The sequence below is a fragment of the Acipenser ruthenus genome, chromosome 8 (genome assembly GCF_902713425.1).
Source record: "Acipenser ruthenus chromosome 8, fAciRut3.2 maternal haplotype, whole genome shotgun sequence".
Taxonomy (NCBI): Eukaryota; Metazoa; Chordata; class Actinopteri; order Acipenseriformes; family Acipenseridae; genus Acipenser; species Acipenser ruthenus.
Window position 1 is genome coordinate 3,927,446 of NC_081196.1, and position 20,215 is coordinate 3,947,660.

The 20,215-nt window shown below is 39.5% G+C and overlaps 1 protein-coding gene across 2 annotated transcripts in view; it reads left to right on the forward strand.

Moving 5' to 3' along the window:
* The window catches only part of LOC117407124 (cell adhesion molecule DSCAM), a 175,477-nt gene that overhangs the window by 19,473 nt on the left and 135,789 nt on the right, over positions 1-20,215 (forward strand). For both annotated transcript variants that reach the window (XM_059028101.1, XM_059028102.1), the window contains exons 2-3: positions 13,304-13,621; positions 16,414-16,560. In XM_059028101.1, the coding sequence (XP_058884084.1) occupies positions 13,304-13,621; positions 16,414-16,560 (465 nt within the window). The remainder of the gene's footprint in view (positions 1-13,303; positions 13,622-16,413; positions 16,561-20,215) is intronic.

Sequence of the window (20,215 nt, forward strand, 5' to 3'; positions counted from 1 at the left end):
GAGCAATGTTACCACCCAGCACACGGAAGTTGGTTTTAGGATATTTTCGTTCCTCCAGATTACACAATGCCAGACTGTGCCTTCTGTTAAACTGACCTCTCAATAGTACCATGTGGTGGCATGTGCCTGAAATGTGTGTTCCGCGGCAGGGAGTGGGAGAACATTACAGTCAGTAGCGAAGGGAATTAGGATGTACGAGAGAGGAATGAAACAGAAAGTGACGCAAAAAGTGTGCCATCCATTACTGACTGCTGATAAGGACAGCTTTAAAATCAAACAGCCCGGAGTCTCCTGGCTTTGCTGACAGAAAAAAAAGCCTGATTAATTATAGATTCGCCAAATACATTATTGAACAGTATCACTTATTTCTTCTTTGTGGTTCAACTTATGAAAAATTATTTCAATTAGAAATTTTCACTCGGGCCGTTGAGCAAATGGGAGCGCGGTGAGGGTGCTCGAGTTTTGCCACCTTGCCCGTTTGAAGGTGGGGTTCACATTTAAAACTGGAAATCAGGATAAACATGTAAAACAGAAGCACAGGCTGTACAGATAAGCTGGTTAATATGAAGAAGCATTCTCAAAACGTTTGCTAAAATATTCAGGGAAACTCAGTGCTACAAATAAGGGTAGATTCGATCAAAGTATATAGCAACGCTTTGTAAAATACATGAATAATATTTACACTGCCTGGCCTGTTTTATTAGGGCCTGTCTACCCGATTGGTTTTGGCATGTTTGACATGTAGGTGTGTTCTTCTGATATATCCTGGGTCTCTTGATTACTCTGTAAGGCCAGCGTGGCTGTTGATCTAAGCATTGTTGTGGATCAAGTCCACAGAACAGTGCTGTTCTTGAACCTTGATACCGATGGCTGCTTTCAGGATGATAATGCACCGTTCCTCCAGAATTGTGCACTAATGCTTTGAGGAGCCTGACAGAGACAGACATCTCCCATAGCCATTGATGTCCATTGATCATGGTTGGGATGAACTTGACGTATTCATCATCATTATCCTCTGCCTGCCTGTGCACCAATTCCATGAAATATTAATATCTGCATAGATTAACACCTTGAGACACCTTCCAGCACCTTGTGGAGTCTATGCCATGTTGTGTCAAGACTGTGATCAGAGAAAACAGTGGCCCAATCCGATATTATCTATATCTATAATTAAAGTCTGGCTAAGAAGCTAATTCTATTGGTATTCAATATGGGTTTTCAAATCATTCTTCAAGATTCAAAACACACAGATAGTGTTTTTGATGTGTTGCCTACCGTACTGGCAGTAGGCCTGTATAACCTGAACTTCTGTGCCCACTCTCAGAAGTCTTTATTATAATTGAATAGAGCTTCTGATGAATTATGTTCGCAAAGTCTGTGGGAGATGCGCAGAGGCACACCCACACAGGCACGCATTATCACTGTCTCCAATAATGAATGAATCTGGAGGATAACCAAGTGCTGCATGTTGGCATACAATACAAACAGAATTTCTACTGCCTCCAATCACTTCACCTTTATGTTTTACCTTTGAAGAGATTTTCAGTGTTGCTGTTAAAGGGGCGGTGAAAATAACATTTCTGAACCACCTTTCGTGAAGCTCTGCACAAGCTGTAGCCAAGACTTGATATCCTGATTGGTATTGGGCTAAATATATCAAAAGAGAACAACATTTCGAGCTAATTCAATGATAGTGTAGGTGGTAGAGTTGAGATGCGACACACAATAAATTAGCCTAAACATCCACATGGTGATTAAAGCAGTGCAGCGTACAGGTGTTTAAACTTCACACACACTGAGCTTTGGGCATAGCCGTTTTCAAAGCAGTCATTTCCCAAAACATTGCACAAATAAGCAAGGTTTTTGAATTTTATTAAGTGTTCAAATTGAGCACCAAGTTTGAATGGACTGAAGCCATTAAGAACATCCATCCATTATCTGTAACCGCTTAATCCTATAGGGGGTTGCGGTGAGCCAGAGCCTAACCCGGCAGACATAGGGGCGCAAGGCAGGACTACAGCCTGGACGGGACGCCAGTCCATCACAGGACAACTAAGGGACAATTTAGAGAGGCCAATCCACCTAGCCAGCATGTCTTTGGATTGTAGGAGGAATGCCTGGAGAAAACCCATGCGAACACAGGGAGAACATGCAAAGAGAGACCCCTGAGGCTGGAATTGAACCCAGGACCCTGGACCTGTGAGGCAGCAGCGCTAACCACCACGCCACCGTGCCGCCCATCCTTTAAGAACAATGTTTTCCATAATTGTAAATGCATACTGTTGGCATTCACAAAATATGTTACCTTGCAGAATGAAAACATCATTTTAATTTAATCAATGTAAAATAATTGCTTTAAATGCTAAGCATAGTCAATACCAAACTCATCAGTGATTTTAAAATAAAACATATAGAGTGCTACCCTGTTTATAACACTGACCACAAATAACATGGTCTCCTAATTATGGACCCTGGCGACCACATTACAACAGGGTAGCATTGTATCTTTTTTTTTTTTTTTTTTAATAATTGCCAGTAGCAGTCTTTCTGTGTTCTTCCTATAAATGAGCTGTCAAGGTCCTTTCACTGTGAATGCGTTTCACCAAGGCTTGCTTCCAAACTATGTGCTTGTTTTGTTATTTAGAAACTATTGTGTAGCATGGAACGTTTTCATTGGTGTCTTGAACGCTACCCCTCAGTTACAGAACACCCTGCAAAGTTTACAAGAAACATGTCCTGTGTTGTCCATAGCAGAGCGTTATATTTCTAAACAGAGGTTATAAATCAACTGGGCAGTACATTTCTCAACATTGACTTACGAAAGATAGTCAGTTATCTCTGTGTAATGCCCGCTGATATTACTAATAAATAGGTTGAACTATCCTAGTGTACCTTACCTACCATCCTAGCTAGACCAATAGTAAAACATGATTGGTTTACTAATGGCCTACTACCACTATCACAAGTACAACCATTTGTTTTTGCTAAAAAGAAATACAATAATTAAAAGGATAGGCCAACATCGATCAAACATCTCGTTAGGTGCTTACAGTGAAGGTGGTCAAGTGACACAAGGCTTATTTTTGAGCTGTAAACATCGCAGCAAACTTGCTCCCTGCACTGCTTCACAATGCGTAATGCAGATACCAGCGCTGCTGTGTGGCTGCAGTAACACGCAGACTATTCTGAGGTTATTACCGAGACAGTCGTTTCCTAATTATAGCTGCGGCAGCTACTCTGTAAAATAACTAAAACGCGCTTGGCTATTTTTTGCTCACATTAACACTGGAGGTTATATTATGTCCTGTTCGCTTTTGAAATGCCGCTCCACCTGAAATGAATTATTTTGCTTGGGATCGCCTCCAAGAGCCCTAAGGCATCATAATGTATATTGCATCTTCCCCAGCTCTGGAGTAGAGGTAGAGGGCAGTGGGAAGCCTCTGTAACCTTTCCTCAATGTCGCATTGGGCCTGAGGTTCCACGGCAGGGCAAGAAATTTGAAGCTGTACGAGGATTCAGAAGCCAGGGTTAGAAAATATTTCCCATCTTTGATGCAGCTGGTGTCTTTTTCGTTGAAGACATTTCAAAGAAATCATGCAGCTCTATGCAGTGTGTTCAATCATTTACCGGAAGCAAACTAAACCGGCTGCCAGGTTCCTAAATGCAGTGTAACAGGTAGTGTGTCAATAAGGCAAATGTTTAAACGTATTTATTTAAGTGATAAAAATATGAATATTTACCCTGTTCTTTCAGTATTGGTTATTTTCACAGGGAACTATATTTTCAACGGCAATGGGTGCATTTCATGGAAATCGTGAAATCAGTGTTAACCGTGAAAAAAGTACAGCCTTAGTAATCATCTATTTTTCCCCCCATTGCACAGCAAAACCTTTTGGAATTGTTTCAGAAATGACCACAACAATAATTATGTATTTATTTTAAAACAAGCAAACTACTGGCATTGTGCTTTCGTAGAGTTTCCGATGATTTCTGTGTGCAGTTACAGAAAGAGAGAGAGAGAGAGAGAGAGAGAGAGAGAGAGAGAGAGAGACAGTAACAAAGCTTTTCTTTTCTCAATTAGTAAACATCACAGCTTCAATCTGAGACCAGGATTTGCACGGCTTGCTTATCTCCATGCAAATGAAAAGTAACAGCGACTTCCTGTTATAATCGCCATACTGTAGCTATTAGTAAAAAATGCAGTAAAGAGTATCCAGTTTAATTTATCCAAATGCGCTTACATTGCAACTGCAATTTGAGTTTGCTGTATAAAATCATTCATACTGCAGGTGGAGGTAGGTGAAGGCAGCAAGGCGCAGCAGAAAGTAAGGAGAAAAGCTAAAAGCTTATCCCTCACTTCTCCTGGGGGATATTTTTCATAGTGTGCCTCATTGCATTGTTGTTAGCCATGTCGTTGAGTGCTTCTTTTTTTTCCATTTTTGATAACATTTTAAATATAGATGCTTTTATATTTTCATTGGCAAGGGTATTGTCATCCGTTCTAGTTTTATTGTCTTAAGATATCGACTACCCTAAAAGCGTGCTAAATATTTAATGACTTTGTGAAAAGCCTTCAGAAATATGGGCTGATAACGGCCACGTAAGTCTGTTAAGTCTTCTACAGGCTCATAGCAGAAGGCATTCTCTTACCACAAACTGTCAGGTATTTAGAGTAAAGGGAGACATCTTTGTCATCTTGCTAATTTATTGGCAAGCACATGATAATTTGAAGGTTTTCTGAGCTTGGTAGATTAAAATGAATACCACATGTCCCAGGAGGGCTTGGTTTTGATTCAAGTTATTGATTTAAACTCCAACAATGGTTTTAAGGTTTTTGCCACAACAATGGTGTCTGTGGTGTTGTGCGGATAGAGTTGCTTCTGGGGAAGAATCAGAACATTTTATGACTTTTTTCTTTTAAGTGGTATACAAAAATATTTCAGGAGGGTCATGATTAGAGGCCATCCAAATCTGCGGGAAAATATGCAATAAACTGTGGAAAGTGTGCAGAGTGTTTGGCAGAGCTTCTTATGTGTTTAGGATTTGTATTAATCATGACTTATAAAAATGTAAATCAAGCAAACAGAATCATATCAAACAATTTATGGGTTAAGTGCTTCCAATTTAATACACACCAGGCAGAAGGATTTCTACATCATCAGATGGAAGGAAACGCAGATGGAGCACATTAGTTTACAGGTAAAGAAGCTATGTCTTAGTTGGTCCTGGCGAGAGTCCAATATCAGCATGAAGTTTTAACACCTACTCTCATGTAACGGAAATGATGAAGCATTTTTTTTAGTAAAATCTTTAGAAAGTTAAGACTTCATATTGGGCCACATTCTCAAAGCCTGAACTCCAGTCTTTAATGAACTCCTACTTTTTGAAGGAGACAAAACCATCTGTTAATTTAACAAAACTAGAACCGAACAACGAAGTTAAATATTTCAGGTCTCTTTAGCAGTCTGTTTATGATCATTTTATGATGACGATGTAGCTGCAGAATATGACGCATCAGTGGAAGCCTGCAGAATGCACGGGAGCCTGCGGAATGCACGGGAGCCTGCGGAATGCACGGGAGCCTGCGAATTCCGAGATTTCCGAGGGATTCCATTATCCACAGATTTGGACTGCTTCTAGTCATGACATAAACACACTTCTAAATCTAGGGTCATCTTCAGCAAAACCAGTTTGTTCTGTACATTTAGTTTTTGCAGTTTTTTTGTCATGCCATTTACAGTGAGCAAACTATTCTGTATTAATTGAGCTTTTGAATTTTAAGTGGCCATTCAAAGTGGAAACAAGTACTTGGACAGAATTTTTCTGCAGCCTACATAATCATATTGGGATAAATCACTCCAGCTGTCACTTTGTCATGATGTAATTAGATATTGACATGGACTGGTATTTTGGTACTTGTTCCCACCAGTAATAACTCATGGCAATTGATCTCCATCTGCTCCATGCAGTTCTGTGTTTTGTTTTGTTTTTAATTAAGCTATTTTTCGGGTCATCGGGGGTAAAGGTGAGACCATTTCCCCATCTTTCAATCACACCTGCGCTTAGCAGCATTCAATGGCAATGAAACGGACAAATACATGATGGGCATATCTTACTTGCCATATACATTTTAGAAGCTCTTTTATTTTTATTTTTTTTTATTAAGGTGGATGATTGGGTCATGTGAATCCACTGGTTAAATGGTGTAACAGAAATAGATATAAACCCATGTCAAATTAACTCCGATGTTGCTGTGCTTTTGAATTTGCTTTGCCGTACCTGCTTTACAGTACCTCTGCTTTACTACACTTTTACTATGGGGACACTTTTTTATAGGGGTTGATTTGTACTTCATTTTTTAGAGGAATTAACCGGTTTTTGGAAACATATTTTGGTATAGGTCCTGTGGAACATATGTTTTGCTGAAAAATAAAATTACACATTTTGCACTGTTCGGCACATTGAATCAGCTTGATTGCTCTCAGACCAGCATAGCCCTTGGATTGTGTTGCAGGAATATATTTTTTTGGTCTGAGGCTGTGCCTTTTTTGTTAAGATATGTAGTTACAGGACAGTTGAACTGCAGTCTTAACTATACATTACTATTGTAGAAATGCACTGCACTTTCCCTCATGTGTGGCTGCAGTCCTGCATGCTGATAACCGCTTGTGACAGGATAGCCGCAGAGGGAAGACTTGGAGTCAGGAAAATGCAGTGAAACAAAATACTACTTGACCAAAACACAAAATAAAAAGGCACAAGGGCCAAACAAAAGGTACAAACACAAAACACCAGAGCAAATAAATCCAATTAAACAAGTACCTATATATATACACTTTTACAGGTAACACTTACTCTCTGTGCCGTGCCGTGCCATGCCAAGCCAAAGGATTCCTTCTGGCTTTTATAGTCTGTGGCTGGAACCCAATTAATCTTCTGGGGTATTCATTTGTTAATATTCATGTGTTAGAATGTTGCTTACAGTTGCAACAAATGCATTTGTGTTTTGAGGTGCAGACTTTTTTTTATTTTTATAGAAACGTTTTATACTAACTTTTGTACTTGATAACATTAATTTAGAAGTCTAATTGATGCCTATGAATTATGATTAATACGTTTTTGTGACCTAATTTTAAGCTATTAATATGTTTTAAATTTTAACCAAATCATTATTAATCACATTGATTCATCTTGTTACATAACTGATTTATTAAACTATGGGGGTGTTGGAACTAGTGGTGCAGCAAGCATTTAGCTGCTGGTTATGTGTGTGAGATATTGAACCCCACAGTGTGTACATAGTTCAAAACCAGCCAGACAGATACAAGGAGTAGAAGTTTGATAATTGAAAAGGACCCATATCTTCTTACTGCAGTTTTACCGCAGAAAAACGCACACCGGCTACAATTAGACACAGTGTAGGCTGACGTTATGGAGCTGGAAGATTTGTGTTTATTTAGTTACATATGAACTGATATGTTTTAATATTAATGTGCATTTAAAATGTTATTTCTGTTATTGATAAGCAGTTACTTAGCAGGGTATACAATAACAGCCATGTTCAGAAACAGCCTGCCCTTGAGTGCTGGTGATCTCCTAAGTGTGCTAAGTTAATGGTTTTTCATATGGAGAAAGCACACTTGAGGGCATTAACACCCCAGTGCTGTTTCTGAAAACACCCTCACCACACACTCTACACTCTACCTAAATAACACAATCAGCTCTCTTTGAAACCATGCGATTGCCATTCCCTTCATTCATAATTACCTTTCCAAAAAGTGATTATCAGGAATTATTTAGGGAGTGTGATATTGTATAGCTATAGATAATATATAAGGAAAACCTGGAATGGCTCAAACTGCTACACAATGGGGAGCTACACTTTGTATTACTGTGTCAGAGATACAGTGCAATCAGATGCCACTATATAGGTTTGAAGTCTATTTAAATGGTATTATTAATGGAATTTTAAAATGGTCTGTTATTGTATAGTCTACATACAGATTAAAGACACGCAGCTAACTGCTATCTTTACCGAGTGCACACCTTGAGCACACCTGTAAAGGCTGATTAGGGCTGCTCTGACACTTAACAGCTGGCCATGCACTTGTAGAATAATAAAAGTCATGCTTGATGAAAAATATTTACAAGATGCTTAGATATAGATGGGGATATCTACCAGAGTCCCAAAGCTAATAAGGGACTGCAGAGCATAGGCCTAACTGCACATCCGAGATGCCATGTGCGGGTGTACAGTATGTGGCATCCCTTTCTCTTAACGATACACACAGTATAGTTCTCTAGCATGCATCGGATCCTCCCCTGAGTAGCTCTTCCTTCTGAGGACTAAGAGGTACAGTGAGAGGCCAGGATCTCCTTAAAGCACATTATCGATTTTAAAGCTGGACAAACACTGGGCACGCACTTAGGAATGATAGCTTCCAGTTCTCCTGAGCATGCCTGCCTGCCTGCCTGCCTTACCAGGCTTGCCACATTTCACCGCAAATGAAACATTCTGGTTCTCACTCAGCACCGCTTAATTGCTACTTATTAAATATAATGAAGTACTTAGCCAGTCGTGGTTTCCCATTTAAGGTTTAATTAGAGGTTTTTTTTTTTCATTTTCGGGAACGTTTGAGTCTGCGTGTGTGTGTGCGTGCGTGCGTGTGTGTGTGTGTGCTTGTGTGTGCGCTTGTGTGTAAGTAAAAGCTGGTGGAGCTAGGAGAGAGGGTGGAAACTGCTGCGATTTGAAACCTTGTTAGAAATTTATGAAGTGCTAAAATGTTTTATCCCCAGGGGCGGGTTTGCCAGCTGTCACTGGTAAGCCATTTGCTGCCTGCCTGCGAGTCGGAGACAGCCTGAGATAGCAGGGGTAGGCAGTGGGCCACAGTCAACAACAAGGAAATGTACATCGTTTGGAAATTAAGCACTTGGCAATTAGTATGAACTGGAGTGAAACTAATGAATCCCCCCCCCCCCTCCTCCTCCTTTCTCCCAAACACACTCGCACACATACAGACACACAAACACAAGCACACACACACACAGACGCAACCAACCACACACAAGCACACACACTCAGACACACACAAGCACACATACACACACAAACCATACAAGCAGCCAATACATGTTTTCTAACAGAATTCCTGCGTGTTTGTTGTGTGAAATCTCAGCCAGATTTGAATGTAATGTAATTAAAGCTGAATGACTCTTGTTCAGTAGTTTTCTTGCGACAAGCACAGTGCTTCAGTAACCAATCTCGTATACCTAGCACTGGACTCACAGCTGTTTCCACGTGTGCAATGTGCCCGTCAGTGTAGAAATATAACACTGACGCCCTATTGGTTTTGTTTATTGGAGGTTTGATGAAGGTATAAGCAACATGGCTCTAGAGAATGAATTTTAAAAAATCGAGCCACCCTGTATATTAAACAGCATATATTAAAGACAGAATAAACCTCTTAATATTTTGCACTGAGAATATAACAACAAACCTAATGTAACATCAACTTTTTTTGGTCACAAATTGCATCTTTAATTACTGTGTATTTACACATAATTACAATGTTATTATGCATAGTTACAATTTACTTAATGTGTATACCTGTTTGCATGATATAACCCTAACACCAACCCTAACCCTTTTCTGATACAATTGTGTATTTACATGTATTGTGCAAAAAGATTTACACATTAAGTACCTTGTAACTATGGATAATAGCATTGTAATTATGTTTAAGTACACATTATTTATTAAGCAACTACTATATAAATACACAGTAATCAGAGACACACTGTGAAGTGTTACCCTTTTTTCTTTTATTCTGAACAGCCATGCTTGTAGATTAAACAGTGAACCAAGTAGGCTGTCTGTAGTGGATACATTTAGTTCTGATGAAATATAAGGGGTTGACAGCACTGCATAGCACAGCTCCCTGTCTGTCTGCAGGCTGTGAATCGCATGAGCCAGTTCACCACTGCTGGTTACCCCTAAATGCTCTGCTAGCGTGCCTCTGCGCTAACAAGGTGAGCACTCCCATGTAAAATATCACAAAGGCTTCCGAGTGCGCCGGCAGCAATTAGTCTCTCCTCGTTCGAGCACAGCTCTGCGGATCCGAGGACGCAGTCCTAGTATTTCACAGCGAGAGGAGGATTGCAGCGATGAGCAATTAAAACGGTTCTAGGCTATAAAGTGTAGAATACCCATTTGATTTTGATGCGTGTTGTTGTAACAAGACTATTTTTATTGCCAGTAAGATCCGATATATTTGAAATTTGATGCTACCAGGTTCTAATGCCATACCTAGTGTTTACCTCACTATTCATGAAGTACTGGAGGCGTCATGATTCACCAGCACACATTTGCCATCAGCCTACTGGTTTCCATCTTCATCTACCTCTGTGGAATTAGTGACTGCCCGCTATATAAACATGGTTATGGGAGTGTGCTATCAGCTACATATTCCCTGTTCTGTATAAGGATTCATGTACATATTATTATACTGAAACCTACTGTAAATGTTTTGGAAGTGATCATTTCTCCAGTTCGAACTGGACACGTTCTGGGGTTAAAAATGGCCGTTTTTTTTTCTTTCATAATCTTTTGCAGTTATTATTTTGGAGTTATACTGTGTGTGTTTATACTTCTACAAGGAAAGCGTCCCAATAAAGTAATTCATGATGACTCTGCTGAATGGTGTGCTGCTTGTGCAGGAAGCTGTATTCCTGTATTGCTTTGTCATTGTGTCCCTGCCATGTTTCCAGTTACTGTGTTTCCTCAGCTGTTATCAGGAACCCTCACATACTTCTGGTTCCGACCCTTTAACTTCATACAGCCCGCAAAAAAATAAAAATCCATTGAATCTTATCCAATCTGTATTACCAGCACTCCGTACAAAACTAGAACCAAACAACAACATAATATACAGTATGTCAAGGTCTCTTTCAAGTTGTTTATTTCTCATTTTAACATTGTTGAAGGAGTTCTCTCCTTTTAAAATTTACTGCATTAAAAAACACAACAGCAAAAGCTTTGGGGGGAAAAAAAGGTCCAGAACAGAAAACATAACAGAAAAATGATGAATTAATTGGATTAAAAGTAAATGGGCCTAATAACATCATACACAAGAGAGTGAACTGTGTCCATAGCACTTACATTGTCGTTCAGTATCGAGGTCAGTAACCCTTAGATCATGTAACAGCACTCTGCACCACAGGGACTATCTGTCTAATGCATGATTTTCACATCAAATTGCTCAAAATATGCGATTTATGACTTGCCCTAAATCCAGTAACCTACCCTTAGATGAACTCCTGCGTTTTAACTATCAACAGCCTACAAATTATTAAGCCAGCCTTACATGAATTTAAATTGAGTTCTGAGTCATAAATGCTGTGTATTAAATAAACCTGCTCATGAATGTGTTGATTTCAAAACAAACACAGTAGAACCTGTTATTGCTTAATTTGAGTAACATCCACGTTATTTTTAGTAGTATTATTTCCAGCTGCATGTGCACGGACCCCACATTGGTTTTAAACCACAGGACCACTTGCGAAATCTTTAACAGTCCCGGTAACCTTCCCTGATTGTCAGGACTACATTTCCAGTTCCGATCTCATTACTACAGCTGTCACTGTTTAATCTGGGCACTCTAGTAGCGTTACAACTCCTTATACATTACCATATTACCTTTTCCTATCTATGTATCTATTTTGTAATGCATAAGTTTCGGCAGGGCAACTTCTCGAACTCTGTAGACTGTAACCACGTCTGGTTTTTCTCTTGGCGCTTTGTCAGACAATCTGTAAAGGGAGCCTCGCCTGAGCTGCTGCACCTAACCAACTAACGAACCCTATGAAAGGTTAATCCAGGCTTGCTAGAACAGAGAAAGCTTCATCCTTTACCACCCCACCCACATCACCCTCTTTCAGCCTGAGGACTAAGGGAGATTTAACTGGGTCATTAGGCAAGTACCAGCCTTAGGTGGCACCAAAAGTGTCATTTTTCCCCTCCCTCAAGATGTTACAGGGTTGTAAATGTGAGACATTGGTCTGTTAGTACAACAGGAGGAGCCACTGGCCGCCTCCTTTGTCAAGTAGTGGTATTGAGTATGTAGTGAGTGTGGTTACTGCGGACGCTGGTCTGCAGCGTTGGAACACTTATGGAAGATCCCTAGGGTAGCTGCTTTAGTCAGGTTTTATTGATGTCAATTATCCATGGATAAAGTTTATTGCCATTTTATAGCCATGGAAAAAAATAGGAGACATGGCTGTGTTAAGTGCTTATCATGGTGATGGGATGGCTACGCAGTGCAGACAGCTTAGGTAGTACTGCGCCATTTGCATGGTGGCGTCAAATGCTAACAGTTGATGACGTAACACTGTCAATTCTTGATACAGTAATGTGCACATTTATTAGAACAACGCCTTTCTTCTGCAGTTGTGATTTGTTACTGATTGTGTAATTTAACTGATGTCTTTAATAGGCCACATCTTCAATTAAAAGAGAATAGGAAAAGAGCCACAAATGGTAAAATGCATGAGACTTTTTTTTTTCCTAATTAAAGCACAACGTGGTCTTATATTTTCAAATACGAGTGCCTATTGTTTCTATATCACTGATTGCTGACCGAATTGAAATTCTCACACCCTGAGGTTTTCATGCAGGTAGGTATATAACAAATATAAATGACAAATCTTGAGGTGTTCTAATACTGTATGTACAGTATAAAAACATTATATATATATATATATATATATATATATATAATACGGAAAACAATCAGATATTCTCATCAAAATATTTGAATTTCCGGTTTGATTTGAATGGAGTGTGGAACGTATGTTTAATTTGATGTTGTGTCGAAGGACATTTTATATTAGAATGTGTTTACTGTGCACTTGATTTGTGGACATTGTTATCACCATGGTGAATCTGAGATAGGAAATTGCTTTTAAAGCAGTCGGGCACATCTGCTCTTCAAGGGGATGACTTAAAGAGGTTAAAATGAACTGCCCTTGGGCCAGGTTTTCTAATGGCCCTTTCTCATGCGGTGGTCCCAGAACACAGAAGCACTGTGTCTCGGAGTGTTAGTCTCCTGCGCTGCGAATGGGAGCCTCAGCATGGAGGAAAACAATGTAAAGTAATACTGAATTATTACCAAGCGGGATGCGACAGTGTGATGAGACTTTGATAAAAGTGCCTGAGTGTGCTTGTTAAAAGGAAACGTCGTTATTGTGTGTTTATTGAGCTGCTATATATGGGAATTACACAGATGATGTTGTTTTTGTCTTGCAGTTTTCAGTGAAGATCTACGTTCCAGCTTATATTTTGTCAATGCATCTTTGCAAGAGGTAGTCTTCGCCAGCACCACAGGGGCGCTGGTGCCCTGTCCCGCGGCAGGGGTCCCCCCGGTGACGCTTCACTGGTACCTAGCAACGGGCGAGGAGATCTACGATGTTCCTGGGATCCGCCACGTCCACCCCAATGGCACTCTCCAAATCTTCCCCTTCCCTCCTTCAAGCTTTAGTAACTTAATCCACGACAACACATACTATTGCACAGCTGACAATCCTTCAGGGAAAATTAGAAGCCAGGATGTTCATATTAAGGCCGGTGAGTTTCTGTTTCGATTTATTTTTTGGTCCTGTACCCTTAATAAAAGTTACCAAAGTAAAAGTGTAGCAAAGAGTAATAATGCACAGTGAAAGCATGGTAAAGCATAGGCAAGTATAGTGAAGCACAGAGAGGTATGACAAAGCATATTACAAAACAAACCATGGTAAACTAACCGTTATAAAAGTTCCCCACAGTAAAAGCATAGCAAAGTGTAACACAGCATAGTGAAAGCATGGTAAAGCATAGGTAAGCATAATAAAGTGTAGAGAGGTATGGTAAAGCATATTAAAAACATGGTAAGCTTTGGTAAATGCATAGTTGAACCATGGAAAAACTACAAATTTAATGTAAAGTGTTACTGCATCAAATTTACATTTTATTGACTGCAATGAATGTTATCTGATTTAACGCTGTTTAATAATAATAATAATATAGTGTAATAAAGATAATATCAGTGTGCACAGCTGGTCTGGAACAGGGCTGTCTTTATGTGGAGACGCATTTCAGCTGAGCAGTTCTGCCACTTCCTTTACGAGCGATTAGATTCTCTTTTAATTGACCGAAGTGTCCTGAGAGGGGGAGCAGCAGCAGCAGCAGGCATGAAAATCAGATTACAAATGTCATACATTATAAGACACGAAACATCTTGGAGGGTGCAGTAAATACATAAACATCAAAACAAGCCCATGCAGAATGACACACTTAATTGGTGCTGGAGTAAAAGGTTACCATCTATCTCTTCATCTGCTTCTTATTGGGAAGATACTTCTGCACCATGCACTCGGCAAACTGTGATGGGAATTCGCCATTTACAATTTAGCAAGGTTCGCAAGGGCCAGGTTGGTCCCAACACAGCTGTATTCACATCAGGATGAGGCATGTGGAAACACCAGCTTGGACCTTCACTATTTTAACAGTGATAAAGGTGTGCAGTCAATGAAAATGAAGCGTGGATTATCTGAACCCAAATCAGTTTGCATGCTTTGGATCTCCTTTGCAGTATGGAAACACTGACAAGTCCTGAGGACAGTGTAGTGTAATTGTGTAAGTCAGTACCCCCTTGTCTCACCATTGGAGATGGACTGCATACTGCTAACACGAAGGTGTCCTAGACTACATGAATCCACCAATCTGAAATAGTGGCTGTGGGCAAGAGACAAATAAAACTGCGTGGCACAGAATCTCTGCTGGATATTTTAGTGTTGACAAGTCCCCGGAACAAAAAGACAAACAAACAAAAGGCAAATCTAGGACATAAACACTGATACAGAGCTACACTCTGTGGTTATTGATTTTTTGACCCCAGGATGATGGATCACTTAAGCTAGTGGGAAGGAGGGCTGCCCGCTTGTATGCATCAAAATGAACTGGTTTTAAATCTTTACCTTGCAGATTCAATAAACGAAATAAGAATCTAGGGATTAGGCTTGCTTTATATAAGATTAGGGATACTTTAGGGTTATTATATATTGGTTATCATTAGGAGTATGGTGTAAGTCACTTCTTGATCTACTGTATATATGTATTTTCAGTAATCTGTATTGGTCAAATAACTTTTTACAAACCAAGCAGATAAATCCACCTGCTTTAGTATTTTTAGCCTTTCTGCTATTGACAGCTCCTTTTTTCATAAAAAAACTCTATTGATTTCAATAAACAGTATCAGCTTTTATTGATCTACTGTAAGCCATGAAGAACAAGAAATTAGTAAAAACAAAACAAAAAAAATAAAATAATAATAATAATAATTGAAATTGGGGTAATTAAAATACAGGACAAATAAAATAAACATTTATTGAAAAATAAAATTTGCAAGGTAACGAATACATATCTCTGATGTATTGCCCTTTGTGTCAGCACTATGTAAATGGATGTATTACATCAGTAGGTTTGCTGATTAAGTTAGAGCTCATAAAAAGACGAGGCATTGACAGCTATGGAAACAGAGCCCCTGTTGTTTAGTGTCAGCCCATATACAGCTCCCAAGCCAAATGGCTCAGAGGTTCATTCTTTGCAGAAGTCTTTGTATTGAAAGGCTGTGGTTTCAAACCATGGCTGGGTTCAACGTAGCTTCTATTTTAAAGGTGTCCTTTGGGGCGTGCTGGTTATTTGTCCTAAAGGATAAATACAGATATGACAAACAAAGACTGCTGGTTTATGATTAAATTCAGTTTAAGAATAAGGTATTGGTTGCTGTAAGCCTGAGGATCTACAGTATGTGAGTGCTTGGAACGTTCCTGTACAATATAGATCACTGGTGCATTGCATATTGTTAACATTGATAACCACCAGATATAGCACACTTGAAAATGACATGGGTGTCCAATGAGAGCCTAGAATTGTTCTGTGTTTACATCATGTGTGTATTCTTGTGTAATACATTAAATTCCATTTAAAATAATTTACAAAGCTGGCTCACTCCCTATTTCCTGCTCAATCAAACCACTGTCTGCTAATAATAATTGACATGCTCAGCAGCAAGTCACTAAGATCCAACCCCCCCCCCCCCCACACACCACACACACATATGCTTTCACATCCTGATGGAATGAACCTCTGGAACTACAAGCAGAGATATGACTTAAATTATTTCATTAGCTTGTTATTGCTGATGTCTGGTTTCACAATCCTCGATCAGCAATAATCTCGGACCATAATAAAGGTCACATTAGGGAGTAGAAGATCGGTGCTGTATAGGGGTTTGTGAAATGAGTCTCATGATGGAGTCTCGCAAACCCTTTGGTTTTGTCACTGGGTTTTGTATCTGGGTTGTTTCTCTTGTTTTCCAGTTTTACGGGAGCCCTATACGGTCCGAGTGGAGGACCAGAAAGCCATGAGAGGCAATGTAGCGGTCTTCAAGTGCATTATCCCAGCCTCTGTGGAGGCCTACATCACTGTTGTGTCATGGGAGAAAGACACAGTCTCACTTGTCTCAGGTAGGACATGCTCTCTCTTCATTTTCCTGCTGGCTGAAGGTTGATGGAATCTGTCTCTTGCTCTGGACTGAGCTTTCCTGGTCGCCAAATGTAGAAAACCTGAAATGGAATTTAGAAAGTCAGACGAAACTAGGTTCAAGGCTGATTCACTGCTGAGTTTTGCAATGTAATTATTACGTTTATATTAAACCACACTGGGTGTCATTGTACACCAGGGGAACATGTTGGTTAACAGGGAGTTATTGGTTGTTAATTCCCAGACACCTGGGCTGTCAGATTGCCTTGAACATATATTTGTACATACACTTGCGATTTGTGCGGGAATAGTAAGCAAGCCCAGCAATTAACGATCAAAATATAGATGATATAAAGTCCCTTTTAATAGTGATTTGTAAGGATGGGTTTAAACTTGTAGGAACCAAAACAAAACGTAACGGTCCTGAGGAAATTAGCCAGGGATGTCCCTATCAGGGAGTCAACGACTTGTCTTGGGCAGTCTTTCCAGGCTCCTTCTGATGTACTGTCGGCTATGGACAGACCTATCGCTGTCCGAATCAATCGCCTCCCAACTGTTGACAATAGCGAGGCTCGCTCTGGTCAGCAGTGTGCAGCGAATGCAATGCACGCCAGTTCAGTCGTGTCTCTTCGGTGCACTATAGTGACCCAGGTGCTCCCCTGTTGAAGTGATTGTGTGCGTGGTTGATCATTTACATCAGTTAAATGGAATACTCTCCTCTCTAATACGTATTCCCCAGGGGGGAGTTCCATCTTACAGTGCACTGAACAAGCTAGCTAAACAGATAGATACATGTAGTATGGGTGGATGGAGCTCAAATGCTGATAGATTGTATCTGTTTATATCACATCTAGCTACGCGTAGCTGTATACTGTGTATTCCTATCTCTATGTATCTGTCTGGGATTGATTTGGCAATGTTAGAATCAAAATGCTGTTTGTGTTCTGTTTTGTCCACAAGCAGAATGCACAAATATGGGAAATATAGCCTCAAAACACTCTTGGTGGTTACTCAAAGTGCTGTTTTTTTTTCAGAATGAAAAAATGCAAACCAGTAAAGTCATCAAACCAGAAACAACTCATGCATTTAATAGAAGTAGTCTTCATTTGCCCATGAATTGTAATTGGTGGATGCATTCTTTTTTTTCAGAAGTTTCTTGTTTATCAGTCTCATGGTTTTCAATCCTCATGGTTTCTTACGGGGCTTCCCTTATCTTTTGTCACCATTAAAATGAAGCAGAAATATTATCACACAAGCATGGCACTCTGATTGGATGGGTCTGAGTGAGATAAACTTGCACATTCTCAGTGGTTATAAGCAAGGAGGTAGAACATGCTAACTAATCCTATCACCCTTGAGAAACACACGTCTTCATACACACCAGGGCGCTGACTATCCTAAAATCATAATCACATTTTCTCCACAAACTGAAACTCTAGTGATTTTTATTCAGCTTTCCATCCACAAACTGTACAGTATTGCATACATTTTTCATAGTATGCTTTCATTAGACGTACCCATTGGCAGAATTGTATTTGCCACCTGTATAACAACAGTATATCCTGGAAATGCCCAAGTTGTAACCCTTTCCTCAGTGATTTTTGTTTAACAGGCTCTGAGACATTAAACTTGAAACCAATCAATATATATCAAGATCTCTGATTGGGTGCCATACTGGGGTTGTCATGGAAACCTTTGATCTGCTGACAGAAGGATAGGGTACTACTGCATGTATGTCACACTGATGGGAAAAATAATCCTCATCTCATCCCCTTTCTCTTCCTTTTGTGAAGCACAACATAGTCTGTAGTGTTTTCTTTACTGGATGACAAAACCATGTTATAAATACGGACCATAGTGTCAGAAAAAAGCATGTCTATCTCTTTGATTTATGTATGTATATGTTTTGCACATAAGCCAAAACCTGAGCAACTTTAATTGTTATGGAGCCATTACCATATATGACTCATGAGTTTGTTACCTGAACAAGGAGCACACTAGATTTTCATTTGGATTTGCCCAACATTTTGAATGTGTTGAATTTCCATAAGAGAATGACCTTTTCTGTATGTAGCAGTAGCTTTTTATTTCTAGTATTTGCAAGTGCTCGATACTGTTGTTTTTAAATTATTTATGGTTAATGATGGGGCACTTGGTCCCAAAAGGCACAGGATAAAACTTAATCTTACTACTTCCATCAATTATTAATCTGTATAGCACATATATCACCATAAGCACACTTTCTAACCCCAGTAATCTTAACTGTGACCCACTTTGTGCCAAGTGAAGCAGTAGTAAAGAGCCTTCACTCTGAACCAGAAAGCTTGCTGTGTCCACCAAACCCAATTCAACGCAATACAAATACAAGTGGCTTGCGAAAAAGCAAGTCTGCAGTTTGAAGAGATGTGCAAATATTTACTGTATTTAAAACAACTGGTCCTTCCTTAAACAGTGATTAGAGGGAGGCTTTAAAGGTCATGTCTGTCATGAGTATTTATTTATCTATCTATTACATTTGGATGTCTATAAGAAAATACAAGGCTTGAAAAGTTGCCATTTTATATATGAATTGCTGTTTGTGTTCATGCTGCTAACCAACATTACTGCAAAACATTTCCTCCTATAGTTCTCAGTAGCCCCTTCCATTAAATATCATCAGAATGCTTGCCATACAGTAACTCACAATTCATAGCAGTGGCACTATTGTACAGCTACTGGGATGTCATGTATTTGAAATAAATTATTAAAAAATACATTTTTTATTGTTTAGCATGTTTCAGACATGTTTTCTGAAAGATCAATTGACTGGATAAAAGGCTATTTTAAACTGTTTGTTTTTATCAGATGTGGTACGCCTACAGACATTGTTTTTTTTTTTGGTATTTTTATTTATTTGTTTTAACCTGAAGCTCCTAAATCTTGATCCAGAGCAGCAGGCCTTTTAAAAGGAAGAAGAAGAAGAAGAAAAAAAAAACTCATTTTTTTGTATTGCTCCTGCCATGAAAGTGTGTATTGGGGATCAATTCCCTCATAATATGACTAAGAACTCAAAAGAGAATATTGATCAACCCCGGGCTCTCCTATTCCCAGTGCTAATGAATAGGATACAAAGAAATAACACTCTTATTGAGCTGTTTTTTTTCACCAACAGTCGATAGGGCTGGATTTTGGTGCAGTCACGCAACACAGGGTCACGTGCATTGGCATTTTCTCATCTGGAGCAGGGGGGTTCAGATAGGTTACTGTGGCTTAGCACCCTTCTTATTCCAGGCACAACCAAGGGGCACTGGGCTGGAGGAAAAGTCAAGAATAGCTTCTTTACATTTCCTGTCAGGCGTTGGCTGCTGCTTTCTTCAACGCAGCGAGCATGCAGGGATTATACGGAGGCTCAGTGTATGTGAATATGAACAGTAATCTTAGATGGAAAACAGAGAAACAGAAAATCCCCAGTGGTAATTGAATTTTCTGTGTTCGCACCATTTTTTTTCTTCAGTGTGACAAGCAATGTGTTTCTTAAAGTTCAGAATCCCTAGTGAAGGTTTAGTGTGTGTGTGTGTGTGTGTGTGTGTGTGTGTGTGTGTGTGTGTGTGTGGGCAGGTATTACTATCAATGTGCAAACTAAATTTGAGAAAATGTCCC